We start from the raw sequence: 25,681 nt of genomic DNA, 5'->3' as shown, positions 1-25,681 counted from the left end.
AACTGGTGGGTGATGGCATTGCTTATCGCTACCAAGTCAATCAATACCTTCATCAAACAAGTTCACCTGATTCGTTGTCCTTTTTGCTACCTAGTTGATTTTGTCCTTGTATTGAGACTATATTGATTGTCTACTTGGATCAGGTCCTGGTGAAATCACCCAAGAACTAGGCAAGGTCTCCTAGGTATTGAATCATGAAATGGATATGCAGTCCACTCATTTTGTGTTATGTTGCAGTGAACCATCATCGACAAAGATGTTCTTCAGTTCTATATTTTGTGAAGAATATGGCAAGTTCTCTATTTTCTCTTATATGAAGGCTATACTTATATGCTCGGAAAACCTTTAGGGAAAATCCATAAAGTTCTTGGTACCTGAATTTTTCCAAACAGTTGTTACATTCTTCTTCTTCTCTCGAATCTGGGGATAGCTACTGGTAGAATTTAAACCCAAGACCCCTTGGCCAAGATACTCAATCTGTTAGGCTTCACAGATACAGATATCACATCCGACACCAAACACATGCAACTTTCAAGTCTTTATCTCCCTACTTTGATACAAACTACAGGAGTTCCAGTACTCATGAAATCCTGGTTCTGGTCATCATCATTATACTTAAAGTTGTGATGGGGCATCATTCCAATTTTCTTTCCATATATCGAGTTTCTCTTGGCCCGGAGGCAGTGATAAATGTGCAAGGGTTGCTAGGTCGTCGCCCAGAAGCGACGCGTCACACCGGCGCCCGGGTGTGGTGTCAAATAGGCAAGGGTTCCCTCACTTTGTTGGACGGGTGGGGGTAAAGAAGTTAGTCCAAGACCATAAAATTAGGTTAGCCACTTGGAACATAGGGTCTTTAACTGGTAAGTTGGTAGAGTTAGTAGATGTTATGTGTAGGAGAAAGATTGATATTTTATGTCTTCAAGAGACCAAATGGGTAGGTGAGAAAGCTAAAGTGATAGAACCTTGGGGATATAAGATTTGGTATACAGGAATAAATAGGAATAGGAATGGAGTAGGGATTGCTATGAGTCGTCAGTTTATAGATAATGTAGTTGAGGTCCGTAGGAAGGGTGATAGAATTTTACTTATTAAATTAGTATTAGGTACGGATATTATTAATATTATTAGTGTTTATGCACCTCAAGTAGGTTTAGATGATTCCATTAAGCATCAATTTTGGGAAGATTTAGATGGAGTAGTACAAGAGACATCTTATGGAGAAAAGCTTTTCATCGGCGGTGACCTTAATGGACATGTAGGCATTAGTAGGGATGGATTTGAGAATATCCATGGAGGCTATGGTATAGGAGAAAGAAATGAAAGTGGAGAAAGGATTTTAGATTTTTGTTTGTCCTATGATATGATCTTAGCAAACACTTGGTTTAGGAAGAGGGAGTCTCACCTAGTAACATTTAAAAGTGGGGTTAATACGAGTCAGATAGATTTTTTCCTACTTAGAAAGAGAGATAGGGGTTGTTGCATCGATTGTAAGGTTATACCAGGAGAAAGTGTAGCTACACAACATAGAGTCTTAATTTTAGATCTTAGAATTAGACAATGCCGCAAAAGGGATAGACATAGGATAGATCCTAGAATTAAGTGGTGGGCACTGAAAGGAGCTAAACAAGGAATGTTTGTAGAGCAGGTAGTTAAGGAAGTTGATTGGTGTCTCGAGGAGGATTCAGAATCAATGTGGAATAAGATAACGGGTGGTATGAGAAAAGTAGCTAAGGAGGTATTGGGTGAGTCTAAAGGCGGTGCACCACTAGGTAAGGATACATCATGGTGGAACGAGGATGTCAAATTAGCTATTAAGGTTAAAAGAGAGTGTTATAGAAATCTAAGTAAGAGTCGTGATAATGAGAATTTGGAGAAGTATATGATAGCAAAGAAGGAAGCTAAAAAAGTTGTTCGAAACGCGAGGGCTAAGGTATATAAGGAGGTTTATGACAAGTTGGATACCAAAGAAGGCGAGAAGGATATTTATAGGCTTGCAAAGATGAGAGATAGGAAATCGAAGGATTTGGGTATGGTTAGATGTATCAAAGATGAAACGCAAAGGGTTTTAGTCAAAGATGAGGAGATTAAGGAGAGATGGAAAGATTATTTTGATAAGCTATTTAATGATAGTCATGCTCAAGATCTTGGAGACTTCTCCATTCCTTTTCATGAGATAAATCGTGACTTCATGCGCAAGATTCAAAAGAAAGAAATTGCAAAGGCTTTGAAGAAAATGAAATCAAGAAGGGCAGTTGGCCCAGATGGTATACCTATCGAGGCTTGGAAATGCTTGGGAGAGAAAGGTTTAGAATGGTTGACAAATCTTTTTAACTTGATTTGGCGAACAAATAAGATGCCTAATGAGTGGAGGAAGAGTACTTTGGTGCCTTTATATAAGAATAAGGGTGATATACAAGATTGCACAAACTATCGTGGTATAAAACTCATGAGTCATACTATGAAACTTTGGGAGAGGGTGATTGAGTCTAGGTTGAGGAAGGTTGTCATGATATCGGAGAATCAATTTGGTTTTATGCCTGGAAGATCAACTATGGAAGCTATACATCTTCTTAGACAACTTATTGAAAGATATAGAGAGAGGAACAAAGATTTGCATATGGTTTTTATTGATTTAGAGAAGGCATACGATAGAGTACCTAGGGACGTTCTCTGGTGGACAATGATGAAGAAAGGTGTTTCTCTCAAGTACATTAGTATAATTAAAGATATGTATGAAGGAGTAGTAACCAATGTCCGCACTTGTGGAGGGGTGACAACCAATTTTCCGATAACGGTTGGGTTACATCAAGGATCTGCTTTAAGCCCTTTCCTATTTGCGATAGTGATGGATGAGCTTACGAGATCAATTCAAGAAAATGTACCGTGGTGTATGTTGTTTGCTGATGATATTGTTTTGATTGATGAGTCTAGAGCTGGGGTTAATGCTAAGTTAGAATTATGGAGACAGACATTGGAAGCTAGAGGTTTTAAGTTGAGTAAGAGTAAGACTGAATATATGGAATGTCGGTTTAGTAAGCAACGAAGTAGTGATGGGAGTGTAGTGAAGCTTGGTGAGCAAGATATACCGGTGAATGATTATTTCAAATATTTGGGATCCATCATTCAAATGTATGGAGAAATTGATGGAGATGTAAATCATAGGATAAAGGTTGGGTGGATGAAATGGAAAAGTGCTACTGGAGTGCTGTGCGATCGTAGAATGCCATTGCGGTTAAAGGGAAAGTTTTATAGGACGACTATTAGACCCGCTTTACTATATGGTACGGAATGTTGGGCTGCCAAGAGACATCATATTCAAAAAATGAGTGTAGCTGAGATGCGGATGCTTAGATGGATGTGTGGAAATACAATAAAAGATAAGATTCGGAACGAAGAGATACGTAAGAAGGTAGGTGTTGCACCCATTGAAAATAAGATGCGAGAGAATCGTTTACGGTGGTTTGGACATATTCGGCGAAGGCCTAATGATGCTCCAGTTAGAAGGTTGGAGAAATGGGAAAATATATTAGTTAAAAGAGGTCGGGGTAGGCCTAGGAAGACTTGGATGGAGATGATAGGAAAGGATATGAATGCTTTGAACCTCACCGAGGACATGGCGTTGGATAGAAATGATTGGAGGAAAAGGATTCATGTGGAAGACCCAAAATGAATTTCTTTTTTGGTTCATATCGCTGACCCCAATTGTTTTGGGATGAAGGCGTAGTTGTTGTTGTTGTTGTTGTTGTATATCGAGTTTCTCTTGGCTACTTCTGTTCAAGATGACATTTTAATATCGTACATTTAGTGAAATTAAGCTTCATATCTTGTGTTTGTGTATAGATGTGTTCTATGTTCATTTGCTCGATCTGTCCACATTTTCCAGATTATCAAGTTGAAATATTAGTTACACAACTTTAGTGCATGCAGGACCATAAACAACTAAGTACCATTGTTTGTTTGGCTGTGGTTTCTGCATTTCTCCAATTGATATGATGCATAGTATAATTAGCAAAGTAATTTTAGTGAAGTTGGCTAAATCAATTAATGAAATAGAAATGATTCTTTGCACTTTTTTCTTCAGAGCTCTTTGTTTGATGAAGTAACTAATTCTGCCATTTGCAGAATTGGCTTAATTATTATGGACCTTTTGAAGCTGTAGTGGATGCAGCAAATGTTGGTCTTTTCAGCCAAAGACGGTTCTCAATACCTAAGGTAAGTAATTGTGTGATACTAAAACTAGATATGTTAAGTATATGGAATCTTATCTTTCATGCTTCATCCATCTGATTAGATCTAAGATAAGTAACTGTATGATAGTAAGACTAGATATGTTAAGGATATGGAATCTTATCTTTCATGCCCCACTGTTTAATTAGCTGTCCTTTTTCTTGGAAAACTCTAGATCAATGCTGTTGTTAATGCGATGCGTCAGAAGTTTCCATCAAGGAAATGGCCTTTGATTGTTTTGCACCACAAGCGTATTACAGGAGGCAGGGCAGATGATCCCACAAATAGGAGGATCATAGAAAAGTGGAAAAACGCTGATGCACTTTATGCCACTCCAACTGGATCAAATGATGATTGGTGAGAACACGTGGTTGCATATTAGCACATACAGAGAGAGGATCTATTCTTTACAGTCTTGTATATTTTGTATGCTGTGATATATTTTTTGCACTTCCAGCACTGAAGTTATGGATAACTTTTTGGTAAGCCTGCCTCTTATTTCTGCAAGATTATAAATGATGACCAAGTTCAGGACCCCGACAGCACTGAGGTAGGGTCTCCAATGAGAAGGAAGAAGATGCAACTAATTCCACCTGGAGCATTTATGACATTTTCTGAATTTTAAATTCAATGACTCATAGTTAATTAGCTTCAAATTTAGCTATAAATCATGATCCACAAATAACGGCTACAAGTGGGCTTTTATATATGGAAGAATCATAGTTGAAGGTTATTAGCATGGTTTTAAAACTCGTTGACTTCGTCACTCGGCTCATCCTTGAGTGACCCATGACTCAGCCGGGTCAATTCGGTAACTTTATATTTTATATAAAATATAAAAATATATGTATATACTATGTATATTTTATAATATTTTATTAATATATTATATTATGATATTTTTATAATATATTTAATGTATAATTTTATTAATATATGTATAACCATTTTTAGATATAATATACATATATTATATTTCATATAATATATGTAATTATATATATAATATATTATATATGTATATATATGCATGACTAGCCCATGACTCGTTCATGACTCGGCCGGGTCAACTCGGTGACTCGCCCGAGTTTTGTACAAAACGAGTTTGTATTCATTTTTGACCCAGTGACTAGGAGATCTAGGCCGAGTCACTGGGTTGACCTGGGAGTTTTTAAACTATGATTATTAGTGATTTTACCATTTATTAAAATTTAAAATCGTATCTAGATCATTGGATTGAATCTAATCAAAGAGTCTAGATGATGCCATAGATGTTTTGGTTGCATCTTCCCCCTTTCCTATATCACACATGTGCATGCACATTCACACACACACACATTATTAAATTGTATATATATATATATATATATATATATATATATATATATTCTGTTTGTTGTTTTCTGTAGATTAAAATACCTATAAGGGGTATTTCAGTCATTTTCCTTGTAATAGGTGTTAGTCCTTTAGGGACTGACCTTTCTTTCTTTCCTGTATTTTCCTTTTTATTTTTTTTATTTTCTTTTTTTGTTTTTATAGCTGTTGGGCTAGTCCAATGACTAGATGGATCAGCCACTTTGTGTCTTAAGTGCCTATTTAAAGGCACTCTCCATGTAGTACATTTATGCTTTTCTAAAGCATTTCTAAGTGAGAAGAACATATTTTTTTATGTCTTGTGCTTGCCCATAGTGGCTTTTGTTGTGTTCTTTTGATTGTGTTTCATTTGATTGTATTGTCCCTTGGTAGACTAAGTGTTTATGCACTCTTTTGTTTATTATTTACCCTTATTGGGTTGTGTATTGTATTTCTGCTATTTTCATTACATGGTATCAAAGCCTAAGGCTCTTGGGATTGAGTAAAGCTTCTTCAAAGATCGTTGTTGCAATAAGGAGGATCCTTCACAAAGCCTTGTTTTTTTGTTTTTCTCAATCAAGATGGGCAAAGAAGAATCCATGATGGTGATCTCGTTCAAGCTAAACCACTCCAACTACTTAATGTGGGCCGCCGCCATGGAGCATCATATCAAAGGCAAAAAGCTATGGGTGTAACGCTCCGAAATCTTAACCCAGATTTTTGAGGATTTTTTGTTTTTTTAATACAGCGAAAACCAATCATACCATAGGGCTAAGCATTCCAGAACATTACAGGTGGAGCAAGACCAAAACATTTTTTTCATTTCAAGATCAATGAAAATTAAGATCAGAGTCCTCACACTATTCTTGGAACAGTAAATCCAAAATCTCGATCGAAGCCTCATCCCGCAACCGCTCCTAACTCCAATTCTTCACCTGAAATTTATAGGAATTAGACTACAACTGTCTAAGTAAGAAATCCGTAACTTTTAATGTGGTACATCATGAATCCAGTATGTGATATGTGGGTCAAGTATGATGTTCAGTATATACCAAAAATAAACAAAGGTATATACTATGACAATCAACAATTTATCAGAAGTTAACTGACAGGTAACACACATCCATTATGCATAAAGAAACATTAAATTATACCATGATGCACAATTTTAGTACAACAAGACATTTAACATACATTGAAAGTTAAACATCACGCATCCACCAAAGATATAACAATTAAGAAAAACAGATAATGTTTGCATGTTCTAATGCATAACAGGAAAATGCATGACTTATGTGTAATGCATGAATCCTCTTATTATCTTTCCTTAAGTTTCCCTTTCCATATGCATGCCCTATTAAATGCATACAATTTAAGTTCTTCTTTTTAATTATCGTTGCCCGTGGATACACCAAACGGGTACAAACCCCGAGGTCAAGTAGGTTCCCAGGGTAGCTTAACACACAATTTGTATTTTATTACTGGGTTCCAACTTAGCCCTCGACCGATATCAGGAAACAACATCATCCATCGGAACATTAGACCTCCACATCTAATGTCGGGGACACAAGGGATACCCCACGCCCACAAGTGCCACTTTCTTGGTACCAAAACAAACTCACAGCTGTGACCAACACACCACTCCCGGGTAAAGTGGCGGACTCTCCCTAAAACCGTGGCCAGGAGAAAGAACCTCAATATCGGGTTCAGGGGACAAAATTACAGCACACGGAGTTTTTGTATCCTCACAGTCTCCCCAAGACCGGATTTCTAAGATTCCCATACTCCAGATGAGATATCCCAGAACGTATATTACATTGTTCTTATTCATTATCTTTTTATTATGAGCCAATTAATGAGTTTTACAGTTCCACATGCAAAAACAAGGCAAAAGCTCGCATCAACCTCTGCGAGAACCATCACGAGACTCCAGCCCGTGGAAACACGTCGAACAGTGCAATATAGAACAATAATATAAAGTATGATTTTTGCGATGCATTTAAACAATTAAAGAAAAAGCAAACCCAAGCTCAAGGCTCTCCAGGCCTGTGATGATTCATCTAGACCATCGCTGCATCGTATGCAAAAATCATAACAACTTGCAATGTATGCAATAATACCAACATGATTCCAAATGCACATTCATTCATACCATGTTAACAATGTGCATAAGCTTCCATAGTCATATACATGTGTTCACCATCCATGTGTAAGTGCTTTCATGTAATCACTTAACACACATGCATTCATCCATCATCCATAAGCACATAAGGACATTTATACCTGATTTTACATGCTAAACACACATCGATTTTGTGTATGCACATGTACTCAAAATAAATCCATAAATGCACGATAAATAAACAAGTCCCATCAATATAGGCACAGGAAACCTTTTCATGTGTTAACATCCACACACATGAACATAACCCAGATTCAGCAATTGAAACTTCAAGGCTGCACCCATTCATATCATGTATGCGCCTATATCAAAACAACTTTGTCATGACCTATTAATAGACATCAAATACCTCACATGTTACAAACTATAAAGCATGCTAACATGTGCCAAATGCATGTGCACTCATGCAACCCTAACACAACCATAAGCATGTCATATCTCAATCATATGCATCTTCACTACGTGTGTCACCTACATCATATACAGGTATTAACCAATGCATATCTCTTTTGAGTGTGGGGGTGTACATGTAAAATTTCATATCCACATCAAGCATACATGCTCAAATAAAAATGTTAATAACTGAACCATGATCACCTTCATGATTGCACAATCAGTATATTGAAAGGTTAAGATAACATTTTTCATATACATCCGACAGAAAGATGAGTTTCTGCATATGCTAGGGACGATAGTCGCTTTACCAATCCCGAACCCGCTATCCTCCTAAATAAACATCCAACTAATTCCCAAAATTTTCTTGTCATATGTTATACCCATTGCTCCCCATATACTAAACATGAGTACCCATCATAGTTATCTATCTGATAAATATGACCCAGTTGCTCTGTTAACAAAAGTATCATATAACTTAAGATTTTGTTCTAACCGATTTGTTTCCAGCTAAATATCTTTTCAAAAATAGCAATTAAGCTATCCTGAAATTTGTGGTAAACTATCTTTTTGCTAACACTGTTCAATATAGAATGCAGTTAAACACAGAATCAGTTCAGAAACACACCTCGGTGGAATTTAAAAGAAATATAACATTTTATGCATAAGAGTGCAGTATCTAATCGAACTAATTTTTAAAGAAAACAGATAACATGTTACTTCTTCAGCCAGATTCAATAATCAGTCACAACCAAAATAAGGTGAGATCTGATAACAGCTCAAAATCTGCCAATATTCAGGTCATTGATGAAATGAAATAATCTCTTACATACAGCTAATGTCCACTATTAGAATTAAACCAATAACCCTATCAAGAACGACTGAGCATGCAATAGGTGTGCTTTCTTGACCGACCCACAACACACACGAGATACAATCAACCCCAAACAAGAAAAGTGCAGAAATCCTACCTTTTTCGGTGCTTTTTCCGACGATCGGAGACAGCTATCGCAAGACGATGGTCGGCCGACTCCGGTTGCTTCTGCCGCCATGAAGGGCGCGATCGGGAGGCTGCTGTCGATGGTCGGCCTGTTGTTTCCACAGTTGCGATGTCGGTCCGGCGAGGAGATGTGGTTGTCGCGGTTGGCGAGGTCGCCGACATCGATTGCTCCACTGTGAGGGAGCCGAGAGAGGTGGAACGAGAGAAAGAGAGCGTGAGAGAAAGAGGGCGAGACCCTCTCCCTTCCCTTTTATCGAGCGAAGGCTCTCCCTCAGCGAAAGGTGGAGTCGGTTACGCCCTCTGTAACCTCCCCCTCCCCTTTCGATTTTGCAAGAATCGTGCCCTAGGCACGATTCTTGTTTTCGGGTGTTTTATAAAATAAAGCCTGGGTCGAAACCGCGATGTCGGGTCCGCTATTATAGTGGATCTGGGTCGGCAATGCGTGGCGGATCTACATGGATCTGGGTCATCCGTGAGTGACAGATCCACATGGAGCCGGGTAATGGATCCATTTTTGGAGCTGATTGGCTCCAATGTGGGTCCAAACCCAAATCACCCACTACCTTATATGGATCCTGGTAATGGATCCTAGGCCCAAAACGCATAAATTCTACTTAATTGCATAAAAAATCGCATAAAATATTCGGTTATTACAATGGGGGTATGTGAGTGGTACCATATGTGAACCACAAGTCATACTCACCAAAAAGGATGGTGATCAAATCAAAGCTCTTAGTGATGAGGAAAAAAAAAAGCACTTAAAGATTTCAACACTAAGGTGGAAGATTGGGAAGCCGAAAATACTCAATTTCTCTCTTGGTTCCTAGATAGCATGGAACTCAAGATTGCTGAAAATATAGTTAAATTTAGAAAAACATGTGAGGCTTGAATTTTTCTCAAAAATATGTTTGTGCAAAAAAATTGAGCATGACAATATTTTCTTCAAGAGAAAATTTGAACCACTAAACAAGGAGATACGAGTGTGAGAGATTACTATGGTACTCTCTCACCTCTTTGAGATGAGTTATTGTTGCTTGAGCCTAAGTGGGAAGGACCCTCTATTGAAATGAGGCAAAAACAACTTGATAAAGAGCTTTTGTTTACCTTTCTTTTTGTGTTAAGACCCGACTTTGAGCAAGTTAGGTCCAACATTTTGCATAGGACCAATGCCACCTCTCTTGATGATGCTCTTGGAGAGGTGTATCAAGATGAGACTCGACTTGGCATGTCTAAAGCAAGTGAGAAGGTTCTCACTGTGTCAAGTCCCGGAAATAATATAAACCTCCTCAATTTTGGAAAAATAACAATGGAAGAGGAGGAAGATTATTTATCATTTTTGTCAAGAATCAGGACACATCAAATCGGAGTAACCTAAGCTCAAAAAGAAGGTGGTCACATTTGAAGAGACTCCTAAAACGAGTGAAATGCTAGCATAAAATGAGGAGATTAAGGATTCTATTCATCATCTAACGGAAGCATTACAACTATTCCTTAAGACACCATCCACCTTCTCTTCTACTTTCGATGCCGCCGTATCTACCTCTTCTCCTCTAGGTACGCTCTATTGGATTCTTGACTCCAGTGCCTCCTTTCACATGACTCCTCTAGAATCTCTTTTATCTGAATGCACAAAATCTTTTTATAATACTTGTGTTTCTACTACCAATGGAATAAATTTAGAAATAAAAAGTATTGGAACATTCACCAATATTTCAAAAGATTTTCAAGTCCCTAAAGGTGGAGTTGTTTCAAAACTCAATCTAAACTTGTTTTCAATTTCACACTCTAGGATTATGGGTATGAGGTTTCTTTCTCTTAAAAAAAATGTTGGGTACAAGATCGCTAGTCAAGGAAGTTGATCGAGGAAGGTCATAGGAGGGGGAATCTCTACTATATGGATTTCCTTCATTTACCTAAACATTCTTTTTGTAATTTTGTTAAGGAAAAAGATATATTCTTATGGCATCAAAGATTAGGCCATCCAAATATATCTAAATTGATTCTTTTTCCTTTTTTTAAAGTCTCTTATATGTATGTAATGACTGTATTCTTGGAATAATGAAAATTTTGTTTGGTTCTAGAACTTTTACCTCCAACAAACCTTTTGAACTTGTGCATTCAGATGTATGGGGACCGACTTCGGTCATGTCAAAGGAATGCCTCTCTTATTATGTTGTATTCGTCAATGATTATACTAGGTATACTTAGATCTATTTTCTTAGGCAAAAATCTGAAGTTTTTTCATGTTTTAAAGAATTTCACAAGATTATGCAAAACCAATTTCAAACCAACATTGTCATTTTTCTATCAGATTCAGGGGGTGAATATTTGTCTAATGATTTTAAAAATTATTTGAAAGAAAATGAATTTTCATATCAAAGATCTTGTCCAAATACTCCTCAACAAAATGGATTAGCTGAGAGAAAACACCATCATATTATTGAAATTACGAGAACTTTACTTATTTTAAAAAATGTTATAAAAGAATTTTAGGTGAAGGAGTCTTAACTGTGGTGTATTTTATAAACCGGATGCCCTCATCCTCACTTCAAAACATGTCTCCAATAGAAAAACTTTATCAAACATATCATGATTTGAGTATATTAAGAGTTTTTGGATGAAAATGCTTTGAACTTATTGAAAAAGAGATAAGTTATCCCCCAAAGCTTTTGAATATGTGTTTCTTGGTTATGCCAATAATAAAAAAGGTTATCGATGCTATGATATAAAAATGACAAATTATATATTTCAAGAAATATAAATTTTCTCAAAAATAAAAATGGTTTTGACATTGATGAGCCTAAGGATGATCTTGAGTGTTCATTTTTATTTGACTTGTTACTTAAAAAGCCTTCCAATGAAATTATACATCTTGATGATAATTTTGATGATATGCATTTTAATGACTCTAGTGGTCCCATGAATGATAGCCAGAATTGTGATTTTCAAATTTATTCTAGAAGAACTATTGAAAACCCTCCACGTGCACTTGATAGATATACAAAAAATCAAGATTTAGGTGAGTCTAGACTCTAGTGTTAGGAAATCTGGTAGAACCTTTAGACTTCTTGAAAGGTTCGTGTCCTATGAAACTTTTTCTCTTAGATATAGAGTTTGCCTTATGTCTATTCACTCTTTTCATGAACCTTCAACCTGTAAACTATGTCACATGGGTGCGGGTGCGGGGGTGCGGCACTTTCAAAAACCTTGGGTGCGGGGGTGCGACAGGGTAAAAATGTAAAAAAAAAAAAAAAATTTATATATATATATATATATATATATATATATATAATTTTGAAGTTTTAACAGTTAACATTGTCATAATATCATTCATCATGCATGCAATATATCAACCTAAATATCAATCAAATAAGTAAAGCAATTACATAAATCAACCTAAATATCAATCAAATAAGTAAAGCAGAAAAGAACTAAATTACATACCAAAAGTATATCCTACAATGTATATGACGATGAAGTAATGGATCTTAATAATTTTCTTCTTCATCATCAAATGCATCATTAGAAGGAATACTGGGCTCAACTAAGTCCATGTTTGTCATGTTGAAATCATGCTCTCCCTCAAAGTCACAGTCTTCTGAGTTTATATCCCAAAATTTGGATGTTCCTTGTCTGCGTTATAAACCCAATTTGAAAATGTTAAATACAATATAAGTATATTTAAATGAAAAACTAAGAAATAATCAAATAACTAAGAGAGCAAATTAGTACCATTATTCATCATTGGTTCGCGAAAGTAATCGAAGATTTGAATGAACATATACTAAATCCTCTGCATGCTTGCTGGTGAGTTTGTTTTTCTTCATGTTGTGGAATTGAGAATATGTGCTCCAATTTCTTTCACAACAAGATGAACTAGCAGGCTGCGATAACAATCTTAATACAAGACGTTGAAGAAGAGGTGTTTCTGATCCAAATGTTGACCACCATGTGATAGGATCTATATTATCCTCCTCACTTGCGAATAATGTCGGTCCATATAATTTCGAAGATTAAAATTTTCCAAACTCTTGTGTGACTTGATGTAGAAGATATGCTTCTGGAAAAAGTCTTGTCATACACATATTTTTATGTTTTGATAGCTTTGGGTCTAAATTTGAAGGGACACGACCAATATCATCTGCCCGCCACTTATTTGCATAATATTTTGGATTAAGAGAATGTGTCATGCAATGCAAAGGAGTGTTGCTCTTATCCCATCTTCTAACTAAAATTGAATGAATATGGTTAAAAAATTCTGAATCATCCAATGCAGGATTTTTTTCTTCATGCCTGAAAACTATAGCTTGTATTTTTTCAATCATGTTATCCTACATTTCATAAACTCTGTGAAGCATGGGCTCATCCTTATCAACTTCTTTTAATATTTCCCAAATAGGTTGCGTAAATTGAATGAAGTATACCACTTTGTCCCAAAACTCATAATCAATAATGAATTTCTTAATTTCTTGAGCCTTGATATCATCATCAGCACGATAGAATGTCCAATTTTCATTAGTCACCATGTTAACCAAAGCATTCTTCACTTTTTTAATCCTCTTCACTATCACAATGATGGACGCAAAACATGTTTTAGCGACCTTCAATAATTTTAGGTCAGAATGCCTATTAAATATAGCATTAGCACGATGGTGCTTAACAACAAAATTCCTAATGCGTTTGACATTTTTTTATAAATCTTCAATTCATGAACATAAAGCATATGCTTGTGAATTTTCTTCTTCTTTGGGGTTGCAGATGCTTTTTAGGGCCATATTTAAGTTGTGTGCTACATAGGGAGTCCAGAAAATATGAAGGTGAATTTTCTTCTTCTTTGGGGTTGCAGATGCTCTTTAGGGTCATATTTAAGTTGTGTGCTACACAGAGAGTCCAAAAAATATGAAGGTACTCACTCTCCAAACTCAACGCTGCACTTTTACAAACTGGAGTGTTGTCTTTAATGATTTGTACCACTTTCTGATCACCCACTTCTTTTATGACTTCTATAAACAACCCCTTTTAAATACTTTGCATTTTTATATTCTCCAGATGCATCAACTGCTTTCAAGAATATTGGGCTACTAAGCGAACAAACAATGAAATTGATCAGTGGACGCCTTTGAATATCTGTCCATCCATCAGAAACAATAGAAACTCCATTTTGCTCCCATGAATATTTTTTAATCTCCAGCAACCTCTCCATATTTGCCCTCTCTTCTACAAGAAGTGTGGTTCGTATTTTTTCTGAGCTTGGAAGCATATATTCACTCAAATTACAATTTGCCAAAGATGTTACTAAATCATTCGAATAAGGATTTCTAGCCGCATTAAATGGGAGTGAACTAGAATAAAAATACCTCCTTACTTTTCTATCCATATCCTCCCTTCTATATGTATTGAATGATACTTGTATCGTTCATCTACCTCCTACATTGATTTTTTTTTTCAGCATCTTCTTGGTGGCTTCCAAATGACACATTAATTACACAAGAATCACTCATTGTCTTTCTCTTCTCATATTCTTCTTGTATTGTCTTCGCATTGCCTCATCAACTTTTCTGCATCCTGAAATGCCATGTCCTGGTATCTTCAACAAATGAGCCTTCACTCTTGTATAAGACCCAAAAAAATCTCTTTCACAGAGCTTGCATCAAAATCTCTTGTTTTCACCACCTTCTTCTTCAGTTTTTGCAAGTTTATCTACATGTACCCATAGTGACCCTATATCATCACTCCCACTACAACTAACAACAAAATTAGTAGCAGAACTCACATATAGGGATGAAGATGACGCAAGTCCTTTCCCTTTATCCGTCATTTTTGTCCTGAAAACACAAAAAAAATTATATTAAAATCAATTTTGCAAACAATCAAGATTTATAATATTGAGTCCAATGATGAGTTGAGTCTCATTCAGAATTTTTGCCCTTACTAAGGGGTTCAGGGGCTCCCCCCCCTCCGCGCGGGTCTCACGGGCGGGGGGGCAGCGCCCCCTGAAAGAAATTTTTTCTTGGGAGGGGCTCGGTCCCTCCCCTGAAATCAAAGGGAGCAGGGTGGGGGGCTCGGCCCCTCCCCTGCCGAAAACAGGGAGGGGCTCGACCCCTCCCCTGAAATCAGAGGGAGCAGAGTGGGGGGCTCGGCCCCTCCCCTGCCGACCCAACAAGAGAGCGAGAGGGTACCTGCGACGAGGGAGAGGAGGAGGTGGCGTCGGGCTCCCCTGCGAGACGTCGGGAGGAGAGGAGGCGAGCGAGAGAGGAGAGGATTAGGGCAAAATTTTTTTGCCCTAATCCTCTTTCGTAACCCCTTTTGATTGGGTATCAAAATTTTTTTGTTACGTTAAAAAATTGGATGAAAATTACCCTGGGTGCGTTGACCTCCGCACCCAGGGTTGTGTTGACTACACCGGGTGCCGCACCCGCATCGCGTCGCATTGACGCGGGTGCGGCATCTGCTTTGCCGAGTCCCTGTGACTTAGCCTATAAGGAAATGAGTTCCTTAAAAAATGTTCACTCAATCACCAAGAGTGGACACTCAAGAGAGTTCCACCAAAATACCAAAAAGAACACTCAAAGAACCACAAATGAGTTCACTCACAAATACCCACTAAAGGAAAATAAAAACAAGAGATAAAAAGTCATGATTTCATTTATCTCAACATATGCAAGATGCATTACATTGTAGTAGGACTTTGCCCCATATTTATACACAATTGAAGGAGGCCATAGAGAGTTGTTGGAACCCCAACGGTTCCCTATGTTGACTAGTCAACATGTGTTAACTAGTTCACATTCAACCAAAAAAATAAAGAAACTATTCCTAGTTACATTATATTACATATATATATATATATATGTACATTTTTAACACAAACTACAATAAAGCTAAAGAAAATTTTTAATGGATCGATGCCATGAATCTTAAGTTAGGATCCCTTGAGAAAGTCAAGACCTGAGAAATTTAATCATTACCCTTAGGAAAAAAGACTATAGGATGTAGGTGTTAAGATTAAATGTATCCTTTTATATATATGTATATACTGTTAAATTGTATCTCTTCTTGTATATATATATATATATATATATATATATATATATATATATATATTCATCTTCTCATTTATGTAACCCCTAGGGGTATTTTTGTCTTTTATGCATATTCATATTAATGAATATGATTGTAATTATTTTCATTTCTTTTTCCTTTTTTCCCTTTTTTTCCTTTTTGACCAAAAGTCAACCTTGGAGAGGGCCCAACACTAGACGTTGGGTCCCTCCAACGGTTAGATTTCTAACCGTTGGAGGGGCTCCAATGTCTAGTAGGAGCCCCTCCAAGGTCTCCTCTCCATTATGAATAGGGGTGAACCCCTCTCTTAAACTATGTCACACGGACTCGGCTCCAAGGTCGATGCACCCGCGTCGACACGGGTGCGGCTCGGACTCGGTCAACTCGACCCTGGGTGCGATCAACGTACCCTGGGTCATTTTGGTCCATTTTTTGGATTTTTTTAAAAAAAAAAAAATCTTGGCTACAGAATTAAAAAAAAAACTTGGGGGGGGGGGACTCTGCTGTGCACAGTCACAGACTGTGACTGTCTTTGCACTTATATATATATACATATATATATATAGCCGAGCCCCCGTGTCCAAAAATTTTAAAATCACGCCGCACCCGTATCGCATCCGCACCCGCACCCGCACCCATGTGACATAGCTCTTAAATGTATTCAATGCTTGGAGCATTGTTCTTCATTGTTCAATAAAGATTCTTTTATGTTTTAGCATTTGTGCTCTCTATTTGTACCTTTGTGTACATTTTGTTCTAAGTGTTCTTGTGCCTTTGTGCATATATCCATTTGTGGAGGTGGTGCGTATTATGCACATTATCTCTTTTGAGATATTTTACATGGTATCAAAGCAAGGTTTATAGAAGAAGAGCTCGGATTTTCTCGCTCCCTTGGAGATTGCCTTAAAGAACGTGCCCCCTTCTTTATCTTACTCGGTTGGTGAGAAAAAGCTCTTTGAAGATCCTTGCTGGTAAGACTATTCTCTTTTTTGGGATCTTCTCTCTCTTATTACTTCTATGGGGAAAAAGGATTCTCACTTCTCCCTTGGGTTTACATTAAATGGGTCTAACTACCATGTTTGGGCCGGCAATATGAAAGCTTATGTTAAGGGGAAAGACCTTTGGGGATATGTCAAAGGCACCATTCCCGAACCCGAACCTAAAATCACCATCTTTGAAAAGGGTGAAATTAAGGTTCTTGATGGTGAAAAGAGAGAAAATGCTTTCGAAGAATACAACAAAACACATGAAGAATGGGAGATGAAAAATTACAAAATCCTTTCATGGTTTTTCTCTTCCGTTGAAATGAGAATAAATGCAAATATATTGAAATTCAAGAAAGCATTTCAAGTATGGGAGTATCTTGAAAGAATGTACACTTCAAGAGACTTGTCCCATAAATACTATCTCCAAAAGAAGGCATTAACCTTTCAATAAGGGGAAATGTCCGTTAGAGAATACTTTGCCGAATTGTCTACCATTTGGGATGAACTTGCCCTCCAAGAATCCAAATGGAGCGGAGAGGCAATTGAGTTGAGACACAAACAATTAAAAGAGGATCACTTCTTCAACTTTTTGAATGGGCTTAGACCCGAGTTCGAACAAACTAGATCCTCTCTTTTGTCTTCTTTTTCTTCTCCTCCTCTAGAAGATGTTCTTACCAAATTAAGTGAAGAAGAAACTAGATTGGGAATGAATAAAACCAATCAAAGTGTGTTGGTTGTTCCCTCTAAAGATGATGATGATGGAGCTTATGCCATTTCAAGACTGGGGAATAATGTTAAAACATATAAACCCCCTCATTTCAACAAAAATCAAGGAGGAAGAGAAAATGGTGGGCAATATGGAAAGAGATTATAGTAAAATCATATGCCACTTTTGCAAAGAACCAGGGCATATTAAACCGGTTTGCCCTAAATGAAAAAAGATGATGGCTATGTCTACAACATTCCAACCGACCAAGGAGGAGGGTCCATCAACTTCCAACAATGCTACATTATCTCTAAATCAAATTATGGAAGCCCTTCAACCTCTCCTCAAGGGATCCGTTTCGGGAGCCGCCATGTCCACCTTCTCTCCTCCCGGTAAAACTCTTTGGCTTTTAGACTCGGGTGCATCCTTTCATATGACTCTAAATGTTTTTGCTTTTTCTAAGTTTTCAAAAAACTTATCACCTTCTTTTGTCTCTACCACGGATGGGCTTCTCTTGAAATAAAAGGAATTGGAGATTTTGAAAATCAAGGTTTTTTTATTCCTAAAGTTAGATTTATCCCAAAGTTATTTTGAATAAAAACATATTTTTATATTGTGTCTTATTGGGTATCCCCTTTGTGGGATTTGTGATTGTGTTCTTTTAGAACACCTCTTTTTCATTCCCTTTATGGGTATTGTGAGTGTGTTCCTTAGAGAACACCATTGTAGTTATTTACTCAAGTTGAATATGTGACTTCTTAAAATATTATGTGTTTTTTGTAAAATACTAAAATTTATATTTCTTAACATATGTATGTTCTATCTTTATAATTTTTAATATATTATGATATGATCAAGAATGATCTTTTATCGTGAACTATTTTTTAATATGTTATTTCATATATATTGAGCAATATTGCTCTATTAAGTAAAGATTATTTTCAAATGACACGTGTTGAATTAAGATTTTCTTTTTGGTATATGCCTAAAGAAGACTTTATTGAATGGCATAAGCATGACTTGGTGTCGTATAAAGAATAAGTTTATCTTTTGTGATTTCTCTATTGTGTATAGATATTCTACATCATGCTTATTGACGAATGTTACATTATGAGAAAAATCTTTTGTTTAGTGTGATCATATATATGTGGATCTTTATGGCTCTTAGGGAGTATTTTATAAAAAAATCTATATTTTTTTATGTCTCTTGTTCCTCTTTGTGAGGATTGTATGCAGCCCTTAGATGGCTCTTTGTATCTTGCCCACTAGTGTTTTTTTTTATTTGTGTGCTTGTGCACTAGTGCACTTGAGTTTTTTTATTTTTCTTGAGAATATTCATTTGATTGTCTTCAATTGCTTCATGATAGACTTATGATTTAGCTATAACCTCTTGTCATATGTGTTGTCTCTTTAATGAGATTTATTGATCTTTTGTATGTGATATACTTAGTGCATTTGTTTCTCATTAGTGAATTTATGATCTTTTGAAAGATTCTCAAACTTCATAATTTTGTCACTTCTTGAAGAGTGCTTATATTAGGCATGACTCGGTATTTACTTATTCAAGTTTGTGAAAAGTGTCATAAGACATCATGTATTGCATATAATTGCATCCATTGACATATTGTTGTACATATGATTGCACTAAGTTTTTTTATGCTAAGGTCTTTACCCAACTTATATTGATTTTGATTTGAAACTTGTCTTTTCAAATCGAATGTTTGATATGAACTCACCTATTTGAAAATTGAATTATATGAGTATGTATTGCCATTTTATGGCATTTTGATTTGTCTGCATCATTTCTCTTGGCTTTGTTGTTGGGTCAGGGTTAGCCGTTGAGGTGAGTTGTGTATGCACCTCATGTTATCTTATCAATCTAGATTTCTAAAGGCTATGAGTGATGTGATGTCACTTGTCTTTGGTTTGATTCATGGTTGATTGGCCTCTGAACTCACTATTGTTGGTATTTCGAGTTAACCGTTGAGGTGAGTTATGTGTGCACCTCAAATCATCTTATCAATATACAATTATCAAAGTTTATGTGCGTCGTATTGACACCAGTCTTGGATCCGATTAATAATTGATTGGTCTCTGAATCCATATATGCTTTTGTTGATTCAAAGATGTTTGTTGGGGCGAGTTGTGTGCACATCGTTTTATGTCAGTTTAGATTGTCAACTTATGGTTTGGCTTTAACTTGACAGTTGTTTGGTCTCTAGATCTGAGTGTGGTGTTTCACTCATTTCTTGTATGGCTATTATTATTATAAATGCTTATAACTCTGTTTATCTGTGATGACTATCTATTTTTGAAACCATAGTGTTTCGAAAGATGATTAAAATTGATATTCTTATTTATAACATTAGTTTGTTTATATTACAAGCTTTATTACCTCGAGTGTCTTTTTTTTTTTATGCTTCTTATCTAAGTGTCATTATATGTAGACAAAAGATATTTGTTTACACTTTTGTGTGTGTTTTTAGCCCTTTGTTGGCATTGAGATTATACTCTTGATCTGGTTGCTAATACACTTAATTTTTTTTTGTCATTATATGTAGACAAGAGATATTTATTCACACTTCGTGTGTGATTTTAGCCCATTGTTGGCATTATAGTCTTGATCTAGTCACTAATATACTTGATGTTTTAGTGTCATTATATGTAGACAAGAGATGTTTATTCACACTTTCGTGTGTGACTTTAGCTCTTTGTTGGCATTATGCTCTTGTTCTACTCGCTGATACACTTGTTTTTAAGTATTATTATATGTAAACATGAGATGTTTATACACACCTTTGTTTGTGTCTTTGACCCTTTACTGACATGATGATTATACTCCTATTTTAGTCGCTGATACACTTGATGTTTGAGGTTTGGAGGCCTAAGAGGTAATTGCTTGTGGCCATTAAACTAATGGTTCAATTTGAAAAATTCATTCATTATGATGTATGAGATTTTTAAAATCTATTCGTAATTTTTCTAAACTCATTTTCTCTTTTATAATAAATGGTTGTTGAAATATTTTCAATGTTGTCCATGCTTGGACCTGTATGTGCTTTTGCACTTTGTTTTTTTCTAATTCTGCATATTTCATTACATGCTTTTCTAAGCATTTCATTAGTGAAATCTCTTATGTGTATGCCCATAGTGGCTATTGTGTGTATTTGACACTTGGTATTATCTTTTGAAAAATTAATGTTTTTTTAACTCTTGTCTTTTATGTCTTTCGTGTAAAATTGTCTTGTGATTTTAACTCTTTTGTGAGTTCTTTAATAATCATGTCTTTTATGTGATAAATATATGTATTCACTTTAAATAATGCATGTTTTCATGTATGATTAAAATGATAAAAGATTATCTTATTTGAAAAGTAATGTTTTGTTCTCTTTAAATGATGTTAAATTAAATAGCTTTTATATTGTGTGCTTGGCCATCCTCTCTCCATAATATATAGCTAATATAATTATCCTTTGAAATCTTCTTAAGATATATTTTTGTATAGTTGGGTGTTTTGTTAGCTTTATTTACAGGTTTTCAAGGATTGATGATAATTGAGCATATGATAGAGCACCTCCCAAAGGAAGCAATGAATGAAAGAAATTGATGAAGACAAATGATATTTTATATAATGGGTTGCTTATTTGTATTTATAAACTTATAGTGAGTTACTGTAAGTTTGAGGGGGTGTGTGAAGATTAAATGTATCCTTTTGTATATATATGTATATATGTATATTGTTATTTGTACATATACATACTTATTTATATAATATAGTATATACGTATATGTTCACATGTATATATATATATATATATATATTTATATACATACAATATGTATATATTATATATATTTTTATTATAATATATATATTGGGGACTAAGTCAAACAAGTTGACTTAGTCCCAACGGCTAGAATTCTAGCCGTTGGGAGGCTTCTTTTTTGGCTATTGAGAGGACTTCCTCCTCTTCTCTCATTTACTTCTTCCTTCCTTTCTCCCATATAAATAAAGGGTGTGTGAATGTATAAGGTTGAGAGAGTGATGGGTAGTATTAGGGTTATGTATTATTATTCTTTAAAGTATTGTAGCGAGGCTTGAATGTAATTTTATTTTGTATTTCTTTTCATATTCATTATGAATAAAATTATTTATTTATATTTTGATGTGTATCCTTTAATTCTCAAGTTTGTTGTTCAAATGTATAATGCTTTGAGTCTTGGAGATTATCATGGAGTGCGTTGGAATCCACACTATTTCGTGATAGTAGGTGGATTTATAAAGTCAAAACAAAAGGGTATAGATCTTTAAAGATATAAGGAATGAGTAGTGGATAGAGGATATGCTCAAGAGTATGAGATAGATTATGAGGAGACCTTTGCTCTCGTAGCATGTATGACTAGTATTAGAACTCTCATTACCTTAACATCCATTAAAAGGTGGCATATCTATCAACTTGATGTCAAAAATGTCTTTTTGAATGGTAACCTAAATGAAGAAGTATACATGGATCTCCCTCCTAGTCTTGAGATCGAGAAAAAAAAAGTTCTTTAGTTAAGGAAAGTCTTGTATGGACTTAAGAAAGCTCCTAAGGCTTGGTATGATAGGTTTAACAAAGTTATATTAAAATTGGGTTATAAATATTGTTATACTGACAGTGTTCTTTTTTGTCAAAAAATACAAGTACTGACATTGTTATTCACTTATTATCATTACAGGGAGTGACAAAAAGGGAGTATCAACTACTGGTTCTTAAAAATCATTTTGATATGTATGACCTTAGTTTTTTAAAATATTTTTTAGGTATTAAATTGACTTATTCACCCAGAGGATATATCCTATCTCAAATGAAGCTGACTACAAATATTGTTGCTAAATTTGAAATTTTTGATGATAAGAAGGTTGATAGTTGATACACTGGAAGTTGTAAATGCAAAACTAAAATTGAAGGATGGAACCCCTCTTGGAGATCCAACTTTATACTGACAACTGATTGGATCCTTGATCTACTTATCCATCACAAGACTAGACTTTGCTTATGCAGAACACTTAACTAGTTAGTTTCAACATGCACCATGTACGGTGCACATGAGTGTTGTTCTGCGAATCGTCAGATGTATCTAGAATTTTATAACCAAAGGGATATTTCTATCTTCCTCTTCTTCTTTAAATTTAATTTCTTATATTGATGCAAATTGAAAATGTAACCCTAATAATAGAGTATCAACTACTGGTTTTTGTGTGTTTCTAGGATACTCTTATATTTTGGAGGTGCAAAAAGCATCAAAAAGTTTCTCTGTCATCCACCGAAGATGAATATCGAACCATGGCAACAACAACGATGAAGATTATATGGTTAAGAAGTCTTCTCAATGATATGGGCTTAGTCATCTCTAGTCTAACGAATATGTAATGTGACAATAAGAGTGTTGTCTATATTGCAAGTAACCAAACCTTCCATGAACGAACCAAGTATATAGAGATGGACTGTCACTATTGAGATTGTAATATACGGGTCTGCAGTCTATTGATATATAGGTCTGGGCTGACAGACCCGGGCCATGTTCTATCATATATAATATATATATAATACTGAAGATAGGGCATGCTCGATAATGTAGAGTTGCTCTAGTCATTGCCGCCTCTTCTTCTTGCAATGTTTCTCTCTTCTACAGTGGATGAAGAACAAATTGAAGGTGCGTGATTTTGAACATGGTATCAGAGCAGGCTAAGAAGTGAATACCAGGTCGGGTTCTTCTCTTCCTCTTTTCCTTTCTCCCTTCCTCTTTTCTTTACCCTCTTCCTCTTTTCTACCCTCTTTTCTTTTCTCCCTCTCTTCGATCCTAAGTATCATATCAGACTCTATTCCTCTCCTATCCTGAAAGTCGATCTCACCATATTAGATTAAAAACCTTCTTCTTTCTTAACATTTTAGATATCTTTCTTCTCTAGTTTTCGATCTCTTATATTGAATCCAGATCTACTTTTCTTAAATCTCGTTGGATTGGATTGTTCCAGCCCATCCGTTTTATTCCCAGCCGTGACACATTGATTTTTGTTTTAGCAACGGTTACAATCAAATCTGATCGTATCAGATCAGATTTGTGTTTTCTTTTAAATCTAGATCGTTCTTCTATCTTTCAAGTCAAGTCTCATTCTCCAAATTGTTTTGCTTAATCATTATATCCTGTTCGTATCGTCGAATCAGATCTAAATCAGATTTCAACGTCTCAATGTGAAATCTGATCTGATCTCATTTCTTGCCCAACGTGAACAGATCGTTCTTCTATCTTTCAAGTCAAGTCTCATTCTCCAAATTGTTTTGCTTAATCATTATATCCTGTTCGTATCGTCGAATCAGATCTAAATCAGATTTCAACGTCTCAATGTGAAATCTGATCTGATCTCATTTCTTGCCCAACGTGAACTCTTTTTCATGTTAGTCACTTCCAATATCATATCAAAGTGTCGGTATAAAAAAAAAAGCAAAAACACATTTTTCGACCCTTACTTTGCCATGTCCTGCTGATTCTCTCTGATCTTTTGCAGTAATATTATTTTCGCAGCAAAAAAACAACTCCTTTGCTGGGAAATCAAACCGCTGATCAGAGTGCTCTTTTGTTGTTCTTTCATATTGACTCTCCTTCCCTTCCCTCCAGTTTCCTTGGATAACTCATATCTCAGAAATTGAACACCTCAAACTACTTGACCTGGAAGCGGCAAATTTTGCCTTTCCTTAAGAGTCTAAATCTCTCTGAATATCTTGATGGAACGATTCATGCACAACCAGAATTCGTCCTGCAAGAAGAGCGAGATGATAAATGAGAGGTTTCCACCAAATTGATTCAAAATTCAGAGTTTGTAACATGGAGACGCAAGGATCAAGCAGATGTGGCTTACATTACCTCTACACTTTCACAAGAGGTACTAGTGGCCATCCCTAATGAATGTTTCGCCCGAGAGTTGTGGCAACTATTGGCGCAGATTTATTCACAGATTTCAGAAGCTAGGATTTTGCATTTAAAGAGAGAATTTCAGCTTTTGAAGAAAGAGAGTTTATCAGTGACAGAGTACATGAACAAGGTCAAGAGTATTTCAACTAGCCATGGTGGGTTGTGTGATTCCAGACAAAGAAAGAGTCAACAGGCATTGAATGGCCTGGGTTCAGATTACCATATGTTAGTTACCTCTCTTCTATGTCTTCCTTCATTGCCTAGTTTTGAGGATCTACGGGCTAAATTACTGCAATATGAAGTTACTATTAGGGGCGAGGAGATGGCCCTACATTCCAACAACCATGAGGTACTTGTCACAGGAGTCGTGTCAGGACGAGGCCGTACGGGCTTTCGAGGCGGTCGTGCACAGGGAAGAGGTAATCAAGGAGGTTGTGGGCTTCTTCCCACTCCAAATATGTCACCTAATTCATATCCAGGGAATCCTAGAAACATTTCAACATGTTTTCAGTGTAATAAAAGGGGGCACATTAAAGCAAATTGCTGGCATAATCCACAAAACAAAGGCAAGTTTAATGGTGTTGGGCCTTCCACAAGGAGAGATGGCCCTAAAGGCGATGAAAAGGAAAATGTGAAGAATCCTCTGATTTTCGCTCTTTCAGAATTGAGCTTCAAGCAAACTGAACAAGGGACGTAGTACATTGACTTTGGAGCCGCTGCACATGTGACATGTGATATTGGTAAGATTTTGAAAGCCGTTCTTTATCGTGGTAAATTTAGTATTAAAACTGGAGATGGTGCTCTCCATCATATCTCTC

At 36.0% G+C, this 25,681-nt stretch overlaps 1 protein-coding gene across 2 annotated transcripts in view; it reads left to right on the top strand.

The window, feature by feature from the left end:
* The window catches only part of LOC149814802 (uncharacterized), a 35,736-nt gene that overhangs the window by 2,330 nt on the left and 7,725 nt on the right, over positions 1 to 25,681 (top strand). For both annotated transcript variants that reach the window (XR_016427845.1, XM_089988519.1), the window contains exons 2-3: positions 4,123 to 4,212; positions 4,403 to 4,584. Coding sequence is in view for 1 of the 2 variants with exons in the window: in XM_089988519.1 (XP_089844645.1) it covers positions 4,123 to 4,212; positions 4,403 to 4,584 (272 nt within the window). In the remaining variant the exon portion in view is untranslated. The remainder of the gene's footprint in view (positions 1 to 4,122; positions 4,213 to 4,402; positions 4,585 to 25,681) is intronic.

Source organism: Nuphar pumila, chromosome 15 (genome assembly GCF_984573655.1).
Source record: "Nuphar pumila chromosome 15, dmNupPumi1.hap1.1, whole genome shotgun sequence".
In the NCBI taxonomy this organism is placed as follows: Eukaryota; Viridiplantae; Streptophyta; class Magnoliopsida; order Nymphaeales; family Nymphaeaceae; genus Nuphar; species Nuphar pumila.
This window is presented reverse-complemented; position numbering and strand designations above follow the sequence as displayed.